Below are 18,037 nucleotides of genomic sequence, written 5' to 3' on the forward strand. Positions count from 1 at the left end.
GGTACAACTCCAGTGAAATGTGATCCCATCAGCTCCTTTAACTTGTGTGCTATAATTTAGTCCTTTTTTATGTCTTACATTGTTGGCTGCTGCTTTATAATTGTCCATGTTTCTGCATGGTTTTGGTAATCCATGGTTTCTGGTCGTGGAATGATTTTACCGTCCAAACCTCCCCAACCCAACAAGACAGCTGTATGGCTGCCTCTCCCGAACACAGGCGTATAGCAGTGATCCACAGCAGGACCAGGACAGCACTTCATATTCCCACTGTCATACCAGCCCTATTTCACTGTACAGCAGATGTTTCCTGTCCGTCTCTTGCCAGAGTCCTCTGCTCTGTCTGATCAGCATATAGACCAAAGTCACCTGGTTGAATGGCACTGTCCAGGATTTAGCCATGTTTCGGTGAAAATAAGGACATTACCGTTCCTAATATCCCACTGAAAACTGATGCAGCAAGGAGGTTGTCCAGTTTATTATTTCAACACCTGTACAATGGCTAGCATGATGCTAGTGCAACTGGTGTTCCTTCATCATCTCCACTTTTTCCTTTATGTCAGCTGATCTTTGCATTTGAAAACCTTGACCTGACTAGCTAGCAGAAGTCGACAGAAGGAGAGTTTACAAACAGGTTAGTTGATTTCCACATAAAGCACCGATAGCGCTGGCAAAATAGACACAAGAGCATAAATTTAGCGGAGCTGAAAGAGAGGCGACTGGAAACATCCATGCTTGTGTCAGTGTTTAAAAATTACATGTGGGTGCATGAGCTATGTTGTCCACATATAGGATAGAATATAGTAGAATAAGTCAAGTCTAGTTAGTAGCATTGTACACTATAGTATGGAAAAGAATAAGACAATATAATCTATAACAGTATGATATGTTATGGTATAACATAATTGTATAGTTTAGAATAGAATGGTCTAGAATAGCAACCCAATCACCAGGAAAAATGTTGGTATTGTACGTTTCTGCAAACCATATGTTAAGTTTGAACGTTATTATTATTAGCATAAAAACTTTATGTTTCTTTATGTAGTTAGGTTAATGCAAGCGTTACGGTTTAATAAAGCTTAAAATTTCTGGCTTAAAATATCACTTTTGGTGTAACAATCCCATCAGGAAACACAGTGATGTCTCAGAAAAGAACAGCTGCTTTTCGTAGCACTATCCCCAGTTGAAAATCAGCGATGGGTCACTAAACACCATCCACGTTAGGAGCCTAAAAAAACACCCAAAACACAGCAAAGACTCACTAAAACACAACCAGTTTTGTTGTTTGTTGGTCTCAACAGTGTTCTGCAGATTGGTAGGTGCCTCCACCTCTGCATAACAAAGTCATCTTTAATGCTGTGTCACTTTTTAAATGTTGATATAATACATGAAACATACAAATGCAATATATTGGTGGTTTGCAGAGTCCTGAAACCCCAAAATGATTTAGCATGCCACAACTCAATAACACACAGTCCTCAATAAACAGAAAAAGAAGAGTTTTATTTATTTATTTTTTTTTTAGATTTTATAACTGACAGTGATCACTGTTAATGTTAAGTTATTGCCTGACTCTGCAGGAACACTCCACAAACATCACGGTGATGTCAACAGGACTATCAGAGGGTCTATTCTAACCTCAGGGTGGGCAGATGTTTTGTGGCTTTCTTCCTCACATTGTAGACACACCCATAGACTGCCCCGGGCGACCAGGAGCCATGACTAACAATGTGTGTGTCTGTTTATATACGTGTGTGTGTGTGTGTGTGTGTGTGTGTGTGTGTGTTGGGGGTGTAACTGGCGACCCTGCAGAGCGCTGCAGTGATCCGCTGGTTCATCTGGAGGAATGCGCGTCGCACCAAACTCTTCTCTGCGCGTCTTGAGTGTTTGAAACTTAAAATCAAAGACACAACCAAAGAATTTTGTTCCCATGAGAGGACGGAGCGGACCCACATCCTAACCACAGCCTGTACTCGGTAGGGTATGGCTGTGCGGTCCAGGACGGGATACTACCGGCAGGAGGTGAACAGGACCGTGTGGGAGGTTCCGGAGCGGTACCGGGACCTGAAGCAGATCGGGACAGGAGCCTACGGGACTGTGTGGTGAGTTCAACAACAACTTTACAGAGTTTACCGGTTATCGATGGGTGTCAGCTGATTCAGTGTATTTACCAAATGCTCTCTCGTCTAAAACCACCTCTTGTTTTGTATTTTCAGTACTCGACATATAGTATTTATACAGCTTTATCAAGAAAAGACAAGAAACTTTGACTCTTTCTCCAGCGCATGAGAGACAAAACAATAAACCTGAAGTAAAAAATAACCTGTCTATATATTTTAATGAACCACTTTTACCCAGTGGTGAATATAACCAACTACATTTGCTCAAATACTGTACATAAGTACAAATTTCAGGTACTTGTACTTTACTTGAGTATTTTAATCTCATGCCTTTTTCTAGTTCGACTTTGCTACACCTCAAAGGGATATATTGTACCTTTTGCTCAACTGCAACTGTTTAATAACTGTAGTTACTTTATAAATAAAGATTTTTTTGAAGATATGTACAAGTGCAGCTGAAACAGTTAGTGGCAACTATTTTGCTAATTTTTTAAAGTAATTTTTTAATGCAAGATTGTTCCAGCTTTTCAAATATGAAGATTTGTTGTTTTTGATTTTGATTGATTCAGTTGATTTTTATTCATTCATTTATGTATTCATTCATCTATTTATTTATTTTGCATTGAATACTTTTATTTTGAACTCTTAAAGTATATAAATTGCTGGTTATATACACACAATTACGTAAAGTTTTTTTTACTTTACTACTTTACTTTACTATTAGTATTTAAAGATCTGAATTTATTTTCCACCTCTACTTTTATTACTTTTTTATTCTACTCAAGTAGATTTGTACTTGAGTACACTATAATATTCCTATTTAAAAAACAACACATTTTTAAAAATTTATTTTTTGTTGCATGACAAAACAGCAACATCGAGTCAAGAACAGTGACGACAGGTCACTTTGCAAAATTTCTGCAGGGGTTAAGAGTGTTGATTTGATGTTGGTGTTTTTGAGTTGTGTGTGTGTCTCTGTGGACCTTTTCAAACAGTCTGGCGTGAAGTCTTTATGGTGGATGGATTAAAAGAGAAAGAAAGAGAGAAATTAAAAAAAAAAACTCTATTTCTGCAGTGGCACTCCTGCTTGTGTGGGATATTTTGGGCAGCAGTGTCTCCACAGCTGGCTCTGCAGGGCCTTTCTTTGCATTGTGTTGTATGGATGTGGTTCAACAAAGAAAACCACCCCCCAGTCTCATTGTTGGAAGAAGTCAAAGACCCTGAGTTAAGAGCAGAGAATGCACCACTACATTGTCTTCGATCTCAAATAGTACTTTTTCTCCCTGCAGCAGACATTGTGACTCGTTATAGCAGCACAGGCACAGGTTTAATTAATATCACTAATGGGCCAGTGTTCCATTTAGATGCTTTTAATTACACTTGTAGATTTCCTTGTGTTCAAACGTCTGCCACAAAAACTTCTAAAGTGATGGAATGAATGAGTTTTTAGGAGTGACATTAACGTGTTCAAGCTTTCTTTTGAATTACATGACATATTTGTGTATCTGTGTGTTCCAGTTCAGCATGGGACCGTCGGATGGGGATGCAGGTGGCCATCAAGAAACTTCATCGGCCCTTCCAGTCCAAACTTTTTGCCAAGAGAGCGTACAGAGAGTTGCGACTTCTTAAACACATGAAGCATGAAAATGTAAGAGTGCACTCAACAGATAAGACATTTGATTACGACATAAGCGTCAGAAGTTTTTAATCAGATTTGATTTGTGCTTTTATTTCTCCCGAACAGGTCATAGGGCTGCTGGATGTTTTCACTGCTGAAATCTCATTGGACCGCCTGCGTGATTTGTAAGTTCCCGTGCATCCCTGAGTGCTGAGTACAAAATGTGTTCTTCCTCCCACTGGAGTGATACGACTCTGCTTGCCTTGTCCACAGTTACCTGGTGATGCCGTTCATGGGCACTGATCTAGGCAAGCTGATGAAGCTGGAGAGATTATCAGAGGACAGAGTGCAGTTCCTCGTCTACCAGATGATGAAAGGACTCAAGGTGAACACTGGGACCAACACAGATACATGCATGTTACTCATTACCTTTACAGCATCCATACAGTGTCTGTTAGAGTGGCACAAATGTTTCCCCCAGCTGTGGGTCATACACTTGTTGGATTGAGCTGAGTTGAAGTTGCTTATGCTCTCTGTTTCTCCTCTCTCCTCAGTACATCCACTCTGCAGGGATCATCCACAGGGTGCGTGAACTTTGGCCTCTCACACTATGAGCTTTGGGGGTGGGGCTCTTGCTCTTTTTCACACTCAATCCCATTCACCCTAATTCCCACACAGGGAGCTTGTATTTTCAAGACAGAATGATACGCTGCCCGTTTACAACCCAGTCGCCAGAATAAATGCTGGCGTTGTATGTTTCTGCAAACCACAAATATGTTACATTTGTACATTGTTACGTAGTGGATAAATTGAAACTTTATGCTTCAGCAGCGCCGTGATAAACGTGTGGTTAGGTTTAGGCACAAAAAACACTTGGATATGATCAGGAAGAAAAGTCATGTTGGTGGCACCATTCTGACAAGAACACAGCAATGTCAAAAACAACTGCTTTTCATGACGTTATTAGGGGCAGAAAAACAGCCACGGGTCACTAATAAACACCGATGATTTAGGTGCTAAAAAGCCACTGTAAAAAAATAGCCATGGGTCGCTGAAAAACACCCGCGTTTTGCGGCCAAAAAGCTTTCGGAAAACAGCCACAGAGTTGCTAATAACTACATGTTTGAGGGCTTTAATCCTGCTGGAAAAACAGTCAAGGGTCGCTAAAAAAAACAATGTTTGGGGGTTAAAAGCTGCTGGAAAAACAGTCACGGGTCACTAATAAACACCGATGTTTTAGGTGCTAAAAAGCCACTGTAAAAAAAACAGCCACAGATTGCTGAAAAACACCCACGTTTGGGGGCCAGAAAGCTGCTGGAAAAACAGCTACAGGTCGCTAATAACTACACGTTTGAGGGCTTTAATCCTGCTGGAAAAACAGTCACTAGGGACGCTAAAAAACACCAATGTTTTGGGGTTAAAAAGTTGCTGGAGGGACTGTCAGGGGCCGCTAATAAAGACCCACATTTGAGGGCTAAAATGTCGCTGAAAAAGCAGATACAGTTTACTAATTAAGACCCATGTTTGAGGGGCTAAGAAGCCGCTGTAAAAATAGCCACAGGTTGCTAAAAACACCCACGTTTGGCGGCTGAAAAGTCACTGGAAAAAACAGCCCTGGGGTGCTGAAGAACACCAATGTTTAGGGGTTAAAAAGCTGCTGGAAAAACAGCCACAGGTCAGTAATAGATAGATGTTTGAGGGATGAATGCTGCTGGTAAAACAAAATAAAAAAATCCCACGTTTGGGGGTTATTAAGCCATTGGAAAAACACCCAGGAGATGCTTATGAACACCCACATTTGTGAGCTAAAATGTCGCTGAAAAAACAGCCCCGGGTCACTCAACATCCATGTTTAAGCCACCATTGAAATAGCCACAGGTCGCTAAAAAACACCAACGCTTGGGCGTTATAAAGGTGCTCAGAAAACAGCCACAGTTTGCTAATAAACACCCGTGTTTGGTGGCTAAAAAGACGCTTGAAATGCAGCGATGACTCACTAAATCACAACCAGTTTTGTTTTTTGTTGGTCTCGAAAGAGGTCTGTAGTGCTCTGTGGCTTGGCGTCTTGTCCAGGCGACACTTCTTCCACCATCCCCTCCTCTCCCTGATGACAAAGTCAGTTCATATATGTCACTTTAATGTCGATATGATACATATGAAATGTACAAGTGTAACATGTTTGTGGTCTGCAGAGATGTGCAATTCCAACATTTTCTTGTAGTGAGCGGGCTGTTGTTTTGTTTGTCATTGAAATGTCCCAGATGTCTGTACAAAATTAGTTTGTCATGTTCATAGCAAATGGCTGGGTTTAGCTTGTTGTTGCCAGCCCTGGAAGAGACAGAAGACTTCAAGTCAAGGATCCAAAGTTCAAAAATACCCTTGACAGGAAGCAAAAAAATCTTGATTAATATGATTCAAATTGAAGGATTTCACACACAAATGTTTAATTAAGAATTATAAATGACTTCTTTCACTGACTGGATTTCCTTGTCTCACATTTCTGCACCCACAGGACCTTAAACCTGGAAATTTAGCCATTAACCCAGACTGTGAGCTTAAGGTACTCTAACTTTACATCTGTTTAATGTGAACATCCTACACACCTGCACATTTCCATCTTACAGCTCTCTTTTTTTTCCTGCTTCAGATTCTTGATTTTGGCCTGGCGAGGCAGGCTGATGCGGAAATGACTGGCTACGTCGTAACACGCTGGTACCGAGCGCCTGAGGTTATCCTCAACTGGATGCACTACACACAAACTGGTAAACCCTCCTCACATATTGCGTCAACAGAAAAAGGCCGTGATGAGAAAGCTGATGTTTGCTCTCTGTTGCAGTGGATATTTGGTCGGCTGGCTGTATTATGGCCGAGATGCTGCTGGGAAAGCCGCTGTTCAAAGGAAATGATCGTATCCTTGACTGTTCTCAACACTGGTTTGGCTTTGTCTTGCACAGATTGTGTCAAATCTGTAAGATGTAACTGTCTAACAATGATATCCATCCTTGGTAAAGACAAACACGTATCATTTAACTGTCTAAAATCCATGCAACAGTTAACACTTGACCACAGCTACTGCCAGATCTGGACCAGCTCCGAGAGATCATGAAGATTACAGGAACTCCAGCTGCTGACTTTGTTGTGAAGCTGCAGAGCCAAGATGTAAGTCGTACCCTGAGGTTGGCCTGACAGTGTGATATTAAAGACAAACTCAGAGCACTCCTGAAAGGGAGTTGTAAAAAGTTTTTAGTCTGCTCTGTGTGACTTCAAAGAGAGCAGCGGCTGTGGGCAGTTTGCTTTCATAGCTTTTTCATAGTTTTCATTTTACAGAGAAGTAACAGATATCAGAATGTCTGTGGAAGCTTCTCCAACCAGTCCTGCACTCGAGTCACGGATGAATTACTGACTTTTAAACAGAGTTGGGCAGTAAGAACGGACAACAGAGACACAAACAGGAGGAAAGCTCCCTGAATTAGATTCATCTGGCTTTTTTATAAACAGTTGCCAGTGGTAACTCTTGCACGAAAAACACAAGGATCTGCTCTGATGCAGGTAACCTATGGAAAGGTTTTCTTTAATGCTCCCTACACCCAGGTCTCACAATGCACAATGCTCCCCAACAACAGGACAGCGAAAGACAATCTCCAATTTTGATTTGATAATGTTTAAAGCAATTAATTATTAATCTAAACATGTTTGGACTCTGTATCCCAGTGTTTGACTACCACTGAACCACTGGACTGTGTGTGAGGAAGCATTGTGTTAGTGAAGAGTGTGTGAAATCCAATACTTGAATATAAAAATAATATCAGAGCAAAATATTTTCTATCTGACCTCTCTCATGACAGTCCCTTTAGTACACCTGCCTTTGTCATCCTTCTCTCTATTTCTTTTCCCATCAGGCCAAAAACTACATCAAAAGTCTAACAAAAGTGCCAAAAAAAGATTTGCACTCTGTCTTCTCCAAAGCTAGCTCAAATGGTACGTACATGCCTGCGTTATTCACTTTACCCAGGTGTGTTAAACTCTGTCATGCTGACTTTGACTTGTATATGTGCACCACAGCAGTGTGTGTCTTGGAAAAGATGTTGCTCCTGGACCCAGAGCAAAGGGTGAGCGCCTCGGAGGCACTCGACCTGCCTTTCTTCAGCGAGTTCAGAGATGCCGAGGAGGAGACGGAGGCGCTGCCTTATGATCAGACCATGGACAACACAGACCTGCCGCTGGACCAGTGGAAACGTAAGAGACAGGGGACAGAGGGGTTTAGATTTGTCCTTTGAAACCGGGAGCGACATCACTTTTCTTGTGCTGCTTTCAGATGCCTCTAGCAAGATTTCAAACCTTTGAATTAGACAATAATTAAAATAAAAACTAGGGAAAAAAGCTAGGAAAAAAACTATATTTATAATTATTATTATTTCTACATTTAAAAATTATTTTACATAATTATTATAATTTTAAAGCACTTATTCCAGATCATTTCCTTAGTTGTTTTTTGTTGTATTTTTTGGTGTTGTTGTTTTTGAAATGAATCCTCTTGTTTTTAATTTTCCCTTTTTAGTAATTTCTTGCTAATTTTTTAAGTCATTTCTTCTTTCGTTGCTCATTTCCTTCTTCCAGTGTTTGTAAAAGATATCAAGCCAATTTGCTCAGGTTTTAAAGGGTTAAAAGATGCCTTAGTAATTAATCATTAATATTCTTTTATCATCAGTAAAGAGACTATTTTTAATGTTCATCACAAACCTGCAGAAAATGATCCCCATATTCTGTTGTTTCTCTCAGCTCATTTTAGTCTATTTTAGGATGGACGTATGAAACATGCAAACGTATTTGTACTTTGCAGAAACATGCAATGCCAGCATTATCTCCTGGCGACAGGGCTGATAGTTTTGCAAATATGCAGGCCAAATACAAATTCAGACAGTGGGTGTTTCTCAAAGTCAAGGGAGCATCCTTGAATGGCTGAATTTCAAGGACGCTATGTCATCAAATCCCGCCTAAGGATCCTTCAAATTCTACAGACGACAGAGTCCTTCCTTCAGAGAATGTTCAAGGATGCATGTGTGTATCTGCGGGTAAAATGTGCCCACAGTTCTTTACGCACCATTTGCTGGAATTGAAGGAGAAACCTTAGAAACCTGCAACAGCAAAGCTCGGCAGGATTTAGATTTATTTGGATAAATATCTCCAGGTTTTTATCACACAAGCATGAAGGACATATTAACAGAAACCTCATAGATTACACTTTCCAATGTGTCCACTGCCAAATAATGAGATTTTTTTTTTTAAATAACGTGATTTAGATAAAACATAAAAGTTTTTAAATTCATCATTTACAGCAGTGATGGAGCGCTACCTAGCCTTTACCTGGCCTCACGTGTGAGCAGCAAGTTTTGCATATTCCGTCAAAAGGACTACCTCTACTACTGCTAATGCTTTATCCAAAACAACAGGTCATACGTTAATACATTCCTAAGACTTCTTAGAATAACCTCAAGTGACCTAAAAAAATAATCACATGCTTTCTAAAATTACTTTTCAACAAAAGTTTCATTTAGCCTTCCTGTTTTTTTGTAGTTATAATCCTGAACAAAGGAAACACTTCGCATATCTATTACAAAAAAGACAGGCGCGTTGGAGAGAGAAGACCAAAAAGCTGCAAAAGGACTTTGCCTGATGAAGGTCTAGTACCGAAACGTCGCAAAGAAATTATATATTGCAAGTTAGACAGTGTGTGCGATTCCTTTTTGCAACTTTGTAGTTATAATCCTGAAATACATTACACAAAATACTGCTCCATTTGTTCAAATTGTATATTAGAGAGTGTCAAAAGTAGCACAGTCATTTAAAAAGCCCTAATTCCCCAGAGGGTTAACGAGGCACACCTGGGGACACTCATTAGCCTGTTCCAATATGTGTTCAATGAATACTAGGAGGGACTCTTGCCTTCCTTGGGAGGAAGAATCCTTGACTTTGAGAAACACCCAGTATTCAGTGTTGTCGCAGTAACTTCTATTTGCCAGAAGAGGTCACTGAAGATCTAAAAGCTTCCTTGATGCTTCTTTTACTATGTCATAATAATACACAGAAGGAGCCATTTACTATATTAAAGCAGGACAAGTATGTGGGCAGAAAATACGGTTCCATAAGAGACAAGGTGAAGGGTGTTGAACTTGGATGTGAAAGTAGGACACAGACATGATTTATAGTGTCTCTCCTTTTGTGTGTTTGTGCAGGTCACACGTTCACAGAGATACTGACCTTCAGGCCGCCCAGGGACTCCAGAGAGACGTCACTTTAACCACACACTATGCACACATTGACACCAGCACCCCAAAAATATGATTTTCCTTTTGACTTTGTTGTGTTTGTGTAGGAGTATTGAATATTATGAGTCTGTTTAGTTTTTGCTTTCAGTAAATGTGATTTACCTGTTTGTTTTAAAGTGTGTGTGTCGGATTATTTATCCATCGACCATATACAGAAGGTTAAATTCATACTGCTACTGCTTCCTTAAAGTCCACTGTGTAGCAGGTTCTTTTTTGTCTGTTTGCATTTTGATAATTTATTCTGATAGTGACGTATTTCTAACAGAGGGCGAGGTCACCTGTTGTGCAAATACCATTAATGCAGGGAATGCAGAAGTGAATATCGTCACACACATCAAATGAACCACTGCAGGTCCTTTAAATCATTAACAGCCACGTCAGGAGTGACTAATTCTCAGTTTTTATTTTAGGTTTTTACTCTCTAGCTGAGTAATGATGATGTCATGTTACATTTTGTTGTATATATGCGTTTTCCAAGATGAAATCCCTTTTTGTTTTGGACACGCGCCCTCTTTCAGTGATCAGACCTTTAACATGCCCCTATTTGGGTCAGTCTTCACACCATCACACCCTCCTACCATCTCCAAAACACTCCCTTTCAGTGGCCCAGAGCCAGAAGCCCAAAGACAGGCGCACTGCTGCTCTCCACTGCACTGACTCACATCTATTGTAGTCATTTGTTTTTTGAAGAAAATCTGCAAAAACTCACGCAGGGTGAGACCTTATTGAAACATCAGGTGGTCGGACTTTCATCTGCCGTCATTCAAAAGCAATATATTTCTCATTAGAGTGACTAAGAAGGCAGATATGCTGCTTGTCAGATCCCTCTGATTACAGCTGCTTCCTGCTGTATTGACTGACTGACCATGCAGCGCCACTTTTTTATTTCCTGGTGGCCGTACACTTCAGATTCTCACAGGACGATGGATTATACCCACATATCCAAACAAAACGGAGGACTCTCAAATGTCAGCAGACTTTTATTGCTGCTATTTCTGGCAGGTAATATAATACTTTTTCTGATGATAAAAATAGCAGAGGCAATGAGAGTCACATTTAGTTGTGATGATATGATCCTTTGACGCAGTGTGTGAGTGCTGCCGCGCTGAGAAACTCTTCTACGCGTTTTTACTATGTAAACTCCTTCATTGTATGTGTATATTACCTCTTATGAATGTGATCTACAATAAACTTTACTTGAGTTTTTCCATTTCAAGTTAGTTTATGCTTCTGGTCCTCCCGTATGACACTTTTTATTTTTGACAGCTATAGTTACTATTCACTCTGAAGATGAAGCTTTTACATACAGAAATTATGGGCTTAAAAATACAAAGCATTGCTATAGATAAACCAACACCAGTGGTACTCATAGGGGTGGCCAGGTGGAGCCACTGAAAATCTTGGGATAGCACAACATAACCAAAAGCCGTAACTGAAGTTCAGGAATTCCATTGTGCTGTTGAAGTATATAGGCTAGCTAACTGCGTCAGTCTGAGAGTTAAGAAATCGCACACTGATACACTTCTTTTTCTTTGACACCTAATATTACTCATTATTAGTGATTTCCAGATCCTATCTCAAAGATTGGTATCAAGGCTGATGGAGGCATTTTTTAAATGATGGGGATCAGCTGTATTGAGTTATATAGAGGATCCTTTGTTTTACGTCAGCTCTCTCCGCTGGCTGCCTGTAAAGTTCAGAATTGACTTTAAGGTTCTCCTGTTTGTGTACAAAGCCCTCAGTGGTCTGGCCCCATCATACATCACAGACCTCCTAACTCCCTATTCTATTCCTGGCTGTCCCACGCTCCAGATTCAAGCTCAGGGGTGATCGTGCCTTTGCTGTGTCTGCCCCCAAACTGTGGAACAGCATCCCCCACCAGATCAGATCTGCCCCCACCACTGAGTTGTTTAAATCCTGGCTCAAAATCTACTTTTAAAAAATAGTGTTCCCCTGATGAGGTTTTCCCTGATGCTGGCCTGTGTGTGTTGTGTCTCTTAATGTGTGACAGTTATGTCGCCTCTTACGTGTGTGTTTGTAGCATTTTATTCCTCTTGTACAGGACTTTTGGTGCTTTATAAATAATAAATTCGTGTTGAGTTCAGTTGAGGTGTTTTTACTCTCAAAACTTCCATGCACAGACATGCTGAGTGCAGTCGTCTCCGACCCTCCTGCTGTCTTTCGCTTCTCCACTCTGCCGAGCTCCTCTGTGTGTAAGAGCAGAGGCCGAGCCCCACCCATGGTGAAACACCACACGCTATAAAAGACAGCAAAGATGCCAGCAGTCATATCTGGGGCTTCAGTTTTCAATTTTGGCTTCAACTTTGTACAGTGGTAGGAAGTGGAGACATGTTGTCCATCTTTATATACAGTCACAGAGAATGTTAAGATTGCAAAATAATCTACCTCCAGGAACATCGTCAGGCTCTGAAGCCATTTTGAAATAGTTGCCAGAAGGTGGAATTACAACTGCTTGGTCCATCACGTGATGCCATTGCACCCAAAAATGCTTTTTCACATAGACTTAACATTGTAAATCAGTGGATTTTTTTTTTTTTTTGAGCATCACAACCGCTGTGAAATAACTCATCACTATCAGGATTTGATTCATTCAGCTCAATAACATTTTGAAAAAAATTTAAATCAGTCTATTTCCAAAGCCAAGAATGAACATTGATGCTTCAAACTTCAGTTTCTTTTTTTTAATAAAAATGAAAAATATGTTTCCATTGACTGTGCAGGCCTTCAGCCAGTACTGTGTACAGATGGAGAGACCCATGAACTGGATGATGACGATAAGGGTAAGTGACTTTACATTTATATAAACAATAAAAACCAATATTAAAGATGTTATCTGTATCACTTTTAACAGGGAGATACTAAAACATTCACCGTAATATCTTTGTATGATTACATATAGAACTGTGAACACTGTCACTAAATTGATTCAATTTTCAATTTGACTGTTGACATTTTCAGAGGAAGTGAAAATCATCTGTAAAATCATCGGTCCGGACTACGTGACTGTGGGTGTGCCGAGCAGCGTTGAGTGTGTTGCCAACTGCCCTGCGTGTACCTATTCTATGTCTCTGGATGGACAGACTGCTCAGGGTCAGGGAAACGAGCTCGCCTTCACTGTTAACAGTTGGGTGGAGGCCTTAACAGTGGCATGTACGGCCACAGATGACGAAACGGGGGTGACTGCCAAGGCAACAAAACAACTGCAAGTGTTAGGTAATGACAGCAGATTTTTTATTTTATTTTTAAAAATGCTATATTCCAATGGTGACCTGCTGCAGAGCTCCAAGCTCAGGCACACCTCTGGTGCTGGGGCCCATCTCCATCACCAGGATCAACCCAGTCTCACTCTGATGTTGTTGAAATCTGTTACTTGGGCGGTGACTTCTGGTATCACACACCAACGAAAACAGCTCCTTTAACAACGCTTGCCAGCATCAGAGGGAAAAACCCAAGAGGACAAGAACAGAAGTTAAGGTTGCAAAAGTCCATGTAGGGTGGGCAGGATGGCTGGTGGATGGGTCCAACAGCCAAGTCTCTGGTGGACCCTTCTCCTTTATTCATACCTCCTGTGCTTTGTTTGTCTCTCCCTTCTAACGTATCTGTCTCTCTCACCTCAGTGGGACCGACCAATGTTTCCATCACAGGCCCTGATCTGATGAATCCATCAGTGAGCCACACCTACAGCTGCCACGCCTACTGTCGGCCATCTTGTACCTACGCCTGGAGGACAGATCAAGGCCCATGGATAGGTGGTCAGGGGAATGTTATTTCCATCACCCCTCAGGAGATGGACAACTCCAAAATGCTCATCTGCAAAGCCACAAACAGTGTGTCGGGGCTGTTTGCCGCTGCTACTCGAAACATAGCTGTGACATGTAAGTCAAGATCTTCAAGAGCTCTAAATCCATAAAAAAAATTATATAATTAAATGCTCAAATAAATAAATTAATTGATACACAAATGCTTAAAAGCTTAAATAAAAGAATAAATAAATAATTATGTAATTTAAAGCATATTTATTGTCAATAAATAATAAATCACAAAATAAATACATAAAATTATATATGAATAAATAAATATAAAAAATGTGTAAATGTATAAATAAATTAATAAATACACCAATAAATTTAAAATTATATATATATTTTCAACGTCAAATTTAATTTGTGATTTATTGATTAATGGTGTCAACTAAACATTAAAGTACACATTTATTTATTCATTCATTTGTAAGCATTTTATCAAATACATATATATTTGTGAAGCATTACCTTATATAATTGTATGTTTATTCATTTATTTAAGCATTTAATTCTGTAATTATTTATTTATTTATTTAGTTAGTTATGGCCCTTTAAACCCTCCATTAAAAAAAAGAAAATCTTATTAAATTTTTGATTTAAAAAAAATAAGAAAATCTTATTAAATTTACATTTTTTAATTAAGTTTTATTTTTCTTTTATTTAATTTAGTGTATTTTAAATCTATCCTCACTATGTCTTTCAGCTGGTCCATCAAAGATTCAGATCAAAGGCCCTGATGTAATAGAAATTGCAGAAAAGTACAAGTTTGAGTGTTCGGCTGGATGTCTGCCCTCTTGTCGCTACGTGTCATCTGTGGACACTAAGACTGTGAAGGGCAACATGATCGAGTTAATGGTGGAGCATCCGCTTAAATCTGTCACTCTCAAGTGTGAGGCACAAAACACGGCTTCAAGGAAGACAGCCACAGCCTCGAAGACTGTACAAATTAAAGGTAGATGAGCAACAAAATGGTTTAAAGGGATAGTGCACCCAAAAATAAAAATTCAGCCATTATCTACTCACCCATATGCTGATGGAGGTGAAGTTTTAGAGTCCTCACATCCCTTGCGGAGATCGGCAGGGGGAGCGGCTAGCACACCTAATGGCTGACAGCGTCCAAGAACACAAAATTGAAACCACAAAATATCTCCAACACGCTCATCCGTAGTGATCCAAGTGTGCTGCAGCCCCAGCATAAAAAGTTGTTTTGAAAAACGTCATATGAACTGTTTTTAGCCTCATTGTAGCCTGTAGCTCTGACTGCTCCTCTGTGCTCCGCGCTCACGTGTGCGCGCTTGCGCGAGACCAGCGAAAGCATGAGCTTTGCTCACCCGTGTTTACATCACGTGACACGTGCACTGCAGGGGGAGACGACAGTAACCACAGTAGCTAAAAGATAATTTGCACTACAGTCTTTTAGCAAAGGACAGCCCAACATGTCTGAAGACTTTGAAATTGAGGAGGAACAGCATTTCTTTGTTGAGCCATTCATTCAGCCAGTCATTTTTGGGTGCACTATCCCTTTAATGTGCATAATACTGCATCATAATCACACTGTAACTGAGCTGCATTTTTCTTTTTTCTTGTATTCAGGGTCAGATCGCAACCTATCCACTTGTCCTGAGGAGACTTCAGCTGTGTTTCTGCTGACCGTCATCATTTCTGCTGCCTTCACACTGATATGATCCCACTTGTATAAAGTCTCTTTGTCTCTGTCTTTCAGATCTTTCTTTCAGTGAGTGAATTTGTGATGAAGAAAGTTGTGGAGAATTAATGACTCATGAATCGCTTATCTCATGCTGCATACTTTTCTTTTCCATCTGTGTGGCATGTTGACCGTATGCTGAACCCTGTTTGCTCTTTCTAATAAGAAGCATGGAAAAGCACTTCAATATCAAAGTGGGCACATGTTACGTCAGAATTTACTGACTTGTGACGATTCTTTTACTCTGGTACATTCGAAATGTTGTTGAAATGCCTATAAATAAATAAAATGCACTGATGGCTTTTACCCCAAGACTCAGACTCCTTCTCTTTTTACCAAATATGTACATGTTGATTTGTGTCATGTGCTTTACACACTGAGCTACCAGGCAACTTGTCCAAAACATACCATCTTGTACTCGCAATATAAGCTAAATAAATCCAATATGTCAGCGTGGTAGCTTCAGTATCTGACAACCAGACATGTGTGTATTAAATTAGTCTACTCAGATTGTTGGGTGGAGCTAAACCTAATGAACTAATTAAAATCATAAAGTTGTAATTAGTTCCACTCTAACAAGTGTGATAAAAAAGACATGAGGGCGAGGGAGATGTCAGTCAAACATAGACTGTACAGAACCACACAGACAGTAGTGTAGTGGTAGCTGATGAGGTGGAAGTACTACTAGGTAGATGGGTGGGTTACTGAGGAAGAAGGGGGTGTACTCTGCTGTATTTTCCAGTGGCTTTAAGGCTGATAGCAGGGCTGTAAATATAGTCAGTGCAGACACTGTGGTTGCACTGGGGCCCATGGGATGGGGGGGTTGGAGCTGAGAGCAGGCCTTTCTGGTTGACAACGTGCCACCTTAGGAATGCACTTGTGCTCAAAGAAGAACTCACTTTTGTCATATACAGATTTGCAATGATGATTGGTAGTATTTATATTGATGTTGTCCAACATCAAGTCTGTATTTCATCATGTGACGATATTGTAAATTAAACGGTAGCTGTTTCGACACAAAATCTGGCACTAGGGCCCGTCATAATAGCGTGCACCGGGGCCCATCCTAGCTTCTGTACGCCACTGGCTGATAGGTGGCCTTACTGTAAACGATCCCAAAGAGAAGCAGGTATACCCTGTGTACCTGCATATACCCTCCTCTACACCACTGCACACAGTCCTGAGAAGAGGTTTAAATGCACTTCAGTTTTCCTTTCCCTGTGGCGACCTGTGCAGGGTGAATCCCGCCTTCACCTAGTGTAAGCTGGGATAGGCTCCAGCCTGCCCGTGACCATAACGAGGATGAGTGGTTACAGATAATGGATGAATGGATGGTTTTCCCCACTTTTGTTCCGCCCCAAAAATTCCAGTCCACAGAAAATGTCTGTCCAAATGAAAACGCACTGCCAAGAGATGGCCAAACAAACAGGCGATGATGAAATCCTAACCCTAAAGCCACGCAAAGAAGGCAAAGATGTTGGCCGATCAGAGGCTTGAAAAAAAGCCATTACCAGAAGGCTTCTTGGAGCAGTGACCTCCATAGCACATTCTACCTAGCCTGAGTGTCAGACTGAAGCTCTCAGAACCTTCAGTCTGACATGGCTTCCATTGAAGGCGATTTACAAGGGGGAGGGAATTTGATTTTTCCCTAACCAATCAGTAGAGATCAACGACTCACCCAGAATCTGACGTCATTAGTATCCATGCCTCGGGGGTGCCGAAAACAAGCGAGCATTGCCCGTTTAAAATGTCTCCATTGTCGTGCACGCCCAGCTGCATCACCATTAAATCCAGTTTAGCAGCTTCCTTAATTTGGCCCTCCATTAAAGCGAGTAGTGGCGAAATACCTCAATAGCATCGTTAATGTGGTCTGTAGGATCTGTAGCAGTCGCCATTAGCGTGGCGCTGATTGGCTAATCGCTAGACCTGCCCCCACCCCCGGCGTTCATTGGTCCTTCCATCATTTGGACAAGATAAATTGCAAATTCATTGCAGTATGCCAGACCAGAGATGCAAGCCTACTCAGTTGAGTGGGCGGGGTCTATGGTCTGGAACCAGGCTACATTCTACCGCCTATGTTCCTCAGTATAGCTAAAGAGTAACTGTACTTTTATCTGTTAACATGCAACAATACCTGTAAGGAACATAAGAACCAGCCCTACTTTCGTCGCTGTCCCCATTGTACTAAATGTCGCCTCATTGGTGACGCCTCCCAAAAGGTGAACTCGGCTTTCCCTGTCCACACCTAAACACTGACAGTTGAGTTTCTGAAAGTACCCACACCCTGTGCAACAGGTGATCTGAATAATCTTCCAATTAACTCTGGGGCATTGTGACACTCAGCTAAAATGAATTGGGAAAAGGGAAATAACAGCAAGTACAAACAAGTTACAACCTCCTGAGTTAAAGCTGCAGTTAATAATTTTTTAAAAAGATCACTTTTATTT

The 18,037-nt window shown here is 40.7% G+C and overlaps 1 protein-coding gene across 2 annotated transcripts; it reads left to right on the forward strand.

Moving 5' to 3' along the window:
- Positions 1-1,753: 1,753 nt before the first annotated feature.
- LOC125882572 (mitogen-activated protein kinase 12-like) lies at positions 1,754-15,915 on the forward strand. Of its 2 annotated transcripts, XM_049566357.1 has the most exons (13): positions 1,754-2,099; positions 3,636-3,765; positions 3,862-3,920; positions 4,009-4,120; positions 4,290-4,319; positions 6,248-6,295; positions 6,383-6,497; positions 6,572-6,643; positions 6,815-6,894; positions 7,635-7,713; positions 7,798-7,971; positions 9,969-11,063; positions 12,803-12,867. In XM_049566357.1, exons 1-12 carry the CDS (start codon positions 1,981-1,983, stop codon positions 10,031-10,033), a joined length of 1,083 nt encoding a protein of 360 aa, XP_049422314.1. In that variant the 5' UTR covers positions 1,754-1,980; the 3' UTR covers positions 10,034-11,063; positions 12,803-12,867. The 2 variants fall into 2 exon arrangements, with proteins under 2 accessions (XP_049422314.1, XP_049422315.1); XM_049566358.1 differs by lacking the exons at positions 1,754-2,099; positions 3,636-3,765; positions 3,862-3,920; ... (6 more) ...; positions 7,635-7,713; positions 7,798-7,971 and adding exons at positions 13,041-13,295; positions 13,700-13,957; positions 14,589-14,837; positions 15,479-15,915 and having other exon boundaries at positions 10,660-11,063; positions 12,803-12,862.
- Positions 15,916-18,037: the final 2,122 nt, after the last annotated feature.

The sequence above is a fragment of the Epinephelus fuscoguttatus genome, linkage group LG22 (assembly GCF_011397635.1).
Source record: "Epinephelus fuscoguttatus linkage group LG22, E.fuscoguttatus.final_Chr_v1".
Classification (NCBI taxonomy): Eukaryota; Metazoa; Chordata; class Actinopteri; order Perciformes; family Serranidae; genus Epinephelus; species Epinephelus fuscoguttatus.

Coding starts and splice junctions, on each gene's coding strand:
- LOC125882572 (XM_049566357.1), top strand. CDS start 1,981: ATGGCTGTGCGGTCCAGGACGGGATACTACCGGCAGGAGGTGAACAGG. Junction 2,100..3,635: donor GGAGCCTACGGGACTGTGTG/GTGAGTTCAACA, acceptor TGTGTGTTCCAG/TTCAGCATGGGACCGTCGGA. Junction 4,121..4,289: donor AGATGATGAAAGGACTCAAG/GTGAACACTGGG, acceptor CTCTCTCCTCAG/TACATCCACTCTGCAGGGAT.